The 4,524-nt window shown below is 36.1% G+C and overlaps 1 protein-coding gene across 1 annotated transcript in view; it reads left to right on the forward strand.

Moving 5' to 3' along the window:
• The window catches only part of ppcdc (phosphopantothenoylcysteine decarboxylase), a 7,375-nt gene extending 3,110 nt beyond the window's left edge, over positions 1-4,265 (forward strand). Inside the window, exon 5 of the mRNA XM_015400676.1 lies at positions 2,114-4,265. Within this exon, the coding sequence (XP_015256162.1) occupies positions 2,114-2,202 (89 nt within the window). The 3' untranslated portion in view covers positions 2,203-4,265. The remainder of the gene's footprint in view (positions 1-2,113) is intronic.
• Positions 4,266-4,524: the final 259 nt, after the last annotated feature.

A 4,524-nucleotide genomic window follows, 5' to 3' on the forward strand; every position in this document is an offset into this window, starting at 1 on the left:
ATATATATATATATATATATATATATATGGAATGGAATGTGTTTACAAACTAAGCTGTTTGTATTTTCTTATGTTTTTCGTCAATTTCTCACTAAATGCGGGGTCAGGTACTTTCTTAGTCATGTTGAACAAAGTTGACCCCAGTGTAATGGACCTCAGCCTTTGTAGTTCTGTAAAGCAACTTTGACAGCAGAGACATCAGATTGTATAGAAAGAGGTAGAATATGTCGGCTTAGTTTTTTTCCCCGTTAGACGTTGCATACTACTGCTAAAACGGTTTCATTATTGCTTCCTTGTTGTTGCTTCTTAGTCCCCTGATGAATCATGCTGCATTAAATTTTGTAATATTTCAGCAGCTCATTGCCACGTTAATCAGCCATTTTCAACTTTTTTTGAGAAGTTTTTGAGAAGGCTTGATTTTATCTTTCCTATTCCCTCAGTTGCACTTAACTTACATTTACTGATCATTATAGAAATAGCAGGCAAATGTCACGCGGTCTTTAAGTGCTCTTTACACAGCTGCAACTTGCACATGCTTGTTGGTGAAAGTATTAGTGCTAAGCATCACGACTTTAGCCTATTTGGTTGTGATTTCAGATGATTCTAAAGGTTTTCCCATTTACCTACTGATTTTTTTCCACTTGATCAGATGAAAGTCAGATAGGAGACGTCGTCAAATTTGGCCTAAAGTCAAAGTTTTCAAAGTTTATCTAAATATGATGTTAGCTTTCTGATGGATGATGATTGACCTTGTTTTTTATTTATTTATTTAAATCTCTTGTTTCATTCTGAGTGTTTATAGTCTGAACTTTCAGTTCATATGAGAATCGGAAAATTATCAGACTGCCTCAGGTACAATATACCTATCAGTTATTGTAATACACTCATCAAAAGTATATAGAGACATATAATGGAAAAACACATAGATTTCAAGTTTATACTCCATGTTTTGATACTTGAAACAAGCTTCATGGCTTGCTTGTCCCACTACTATGACAAATGTCACCACAGTTTAAAAGACTGCTATAATTAAGGGAAATGATAAATGCCACAACTGCCAGAGGTCAAATCAACCTACTGAGTGCGCTCTGTGATGAACTCAGATAGTGCCTTATGCAGTCTGTTAGGTTACCTGATAGAAACGCCTTTTATTTGACCCAGGGCTTACACGACCCAGTGTGGTTCCAAAGTACTTGTCTGATTTGTTTAACACTTTGTAAGATATCTTTGCTAGTAAACAGTTTATGCATCATTTGGTTTTCCTAAACCTTTTCTCTGATGCCTTCATTTCTCAGGCCCTTCTAGACTGTATCATTTTGGCTGCACAAACAGTCCAGTAACAGTCATTGCTGGCTTTTAAACTCGGCCTTGAAGCCTCCGGTGATACTTTTGTTTAAAGATTGCCTGGATGACACAGCAAAATCAGTTGTTAGCTCACACACTCCAACCTTTAGATAATGGAAATACAGAAGTGTACTAGAAAAGGGTGTAGCACAAAAAAGCGAATGTTGTGTGTTAGAAACCATTTGAAAAAGTAAGCTTTGTTTATCAATGGTGATTGGACCACAAGTTAGTTTGCCTCTTTATGCTGTGTCAAAAATTTAAAGTGCAATGTGCTTGGCTTTCTGTTCTTCATTCATTCTGATGCAACCGTTTAATGTTGATGCAACACTATTAAGAATGTGCTTTGTCTGATCAATGAGGGATTGTACAGGTTTGATAAATCTGCATTACTTAAGTCTTTTATTTTTGTTTTTCTGTTGTTTTTTTAAATATTACATTCATAGACAAAGTGGATAATTCAAATAACAGTGACAGAAGATGGATACAGTGTTTGTTTGAGTGTGCGAGTGTGGGTGAGTGTAAATTGTGCAACCGAGTAGATGGCTAGGTATTATTTTAGTAAATGGTAATCTAATGATAGTCATTGCCACAAAAAATTACAAAAAACTAAAATATGCACTATCATGCCTGAAATGTTCATTATTGACATATTATTACCATGAATCTCCTTCAGGACAATTTATTTTTTATATATTTTTTTGAAGTGATAAATGGATGAACTTTATTTTTCCTTTTTGATGCACTTCTTTAATTTCTTCTTTTGGTGTAGGTAAAGGCGCCATGGCAGAGGTATCGACCATTGTCAGTATTATCAGGCAACATCTTCCAAATCAAGATGAGTCGCTGCAGAAAACGTGAAAGTTTCCAGTAGAAACCATCCAGCTGAGACTATCTATTTAAGTTGAATAGCTTTCATACTTTTGTACAAAGGTTTTTTTTTTTTTTGCATAAATACGCCACCTGGTATAGTTTATCCTTCATGGGGTGGTAAAGAATTATATCAGTAAGTCATGGAGTTGCATATCTTGTTGGAGGACAATCTTCCTCTGCGTAGCTGTAAACGATCTCTGTCATTTTTACTAAAAAATTGAAAAACCTATGTGTGTATTTTAGCTGTTCACAGCCACTCAGTTAGAGCAGGAATGTCCTTTCTTCATCTTCTGACCTCATCGGCAGACAGGTTTAATTAAAGTTTGAAAATATTTCTTCACAGTTAAAACGTTTTTAATTAAAACGGTACTTTTAAATGTGTCCATTTATGTTGTGTATTTTTTTGCAGAATGTCTAACTTATAACACTGTTTTGGTATTTAAATATAGTTTTTTTCTTTGAAGTATTTTGCATGCACTCTATAAGGAAACACTATTTTAAAGAAGCAGAACAAGCACCTTAATCAAACTGGTTAACAGACCGGATTCTGTTACTATTGTCTCTACAGTGGTGAGGTGTAAAACTGACAGTTGTGAGAGCTCAGAAATAGTTCTTACTGACAAAGATTAAAATAGTTTGCTGTTTGTCCAGAGGCTATTTGTATAAATAGATTCAACCTGCTTGTAGCGTTGTTTCGGTATGAATCCAGCTTTTCTGTGGAAGCCTCAGAGGTTCATTAGAAAATAGTTATTTTTAGAGAACAACCAGTATCATAAAGACTAAAGGAACGCAGCACACAGATCGATATAGTTGTGCTTCAAACAACTAATGGAGAATTGTTCTAGCAAGTCTACCATGCAAAAGCAGAAAGGGTTTGACAGAACTGTTAATCTACCAATTGTGATCATATTAACCTAAACTGACAGGCTGACTAAAGAGAGTGTCAAAAAAGCAGACAGTAGGTCTGTTGTAACTTTGGATGAGCTGCAGCGATCCACAGCTCAGGTGGGAGGTTCCGTTGCCAGGACAACTGTTACTCCTATAAAGTCATTTAAACAAAGCCACACAATTCTACATCTGAATTTTGCCTTAGGCCATTTTGTTTTGGCAACTAAACATGTGGAGGATGGGTTTCTAGTTACATGATATCAAAATATGTAATTTAACTTTGACATTCAAATCACCCTAAACATACTATCATTGCAGTGGAACAGTGATGGTAGCATCATGCTGTGGGAACGTTTTCTTCTCCAACAGAGAACTGCAATGTGATCAGAGCTAATGGAAAGATGAATTAAGCAAAATAGACAAAAGCTGTCAGCAGCTGCAAAAAATGTGAGGCAAGGTCAAAGGTTTACCTTCCAGCAGGGCTATGCAGCTAAAGTGACATAGTCACATATATCTCTGTGTTAAAATAGCTCAGTCAAAGCCTAGGTTAAAATGCAATCTAAGAATTTGACTTGGGACTAAAAATCAATCACCATATATCCAGTCTGATTTGGCTCAAGCTGTTAAGCAGAGATTATTAAGTGAGCTTTTTAAATCTTAGATGTACATTCTGTACTTGTCAGTTAAAATTCCATCTAAATAGCTGAAAGTTGCTGTTTGCAGCTTAACAAATAGTCCAAATGTTCAGGAGTACATTTCAAAGCACAGTTTAAAAGACTTAGCAGTGAATAATTTGGAGGTTTTTAAAATTGCATCATCAAATGTTTTTAACTTTGCTTTGTTCCAAAGATCAGCAGTGGAAAAAACCCAGAGATCAGGTTAGCGTGAGACATTTTGACTGCTATCAATGCTAGTATCTGGCAACAAACGCGGATCTACCTCTGGAGGTTTTTTTTTTTTTTTATTAAAGTTTTCAAAGTCGGACAACGACTTGCTTACATCTTGGGAGGAACAGAAAATTATGACTCTTGTACTAAGCTAGAAACAAGAACATATGGGCCATCATTGCCTTCTGGTTAATCACATTCAATATGCCAAGACTGTCTAAAATCAGATATTAGTTATTTTAGCATGTAACACCAGCTCCACGCTGCTTGAACGCAAAAAAAAATGCGTTTCTAACCTCACGTGAGATACAGCTGCTTCTGAATTATTTTGTTTTGTGTTTTTCTTTTTTCCTCCACTCTCCAAACAGTTTTCTTTATCTTAGTTTTAAAATCATCTTCCTGGCTTTAGTGGGACTGCAGGGAATTTGTTAGGCAAATAACCAGGGGGGGCTCGTTACTGTTGAGCTGTCAAGGTTGCTGCACATGGAGCCGTGTGAGTGGCTCCCGAAATGAGAAGCATCCTTTCCCGAGCTTC

This window comes from Cyprinodon variegatus, unplaced genomic scaffold, assembly GCF_000732505.1.
Source record: "Cyprinodon variegatus isolate N-32 unplaced genomic scaffold, C_variegatus-1.0 Scaffold1132, whole genome shotgun sequence".
Lineage (NCBI taxonomy): Eukaryota > Metazoa > Chordata > Actinopteri > Cyprinodontiformes > Cyprinodontidae > Cyprinodon > Cyprinodon variegatus.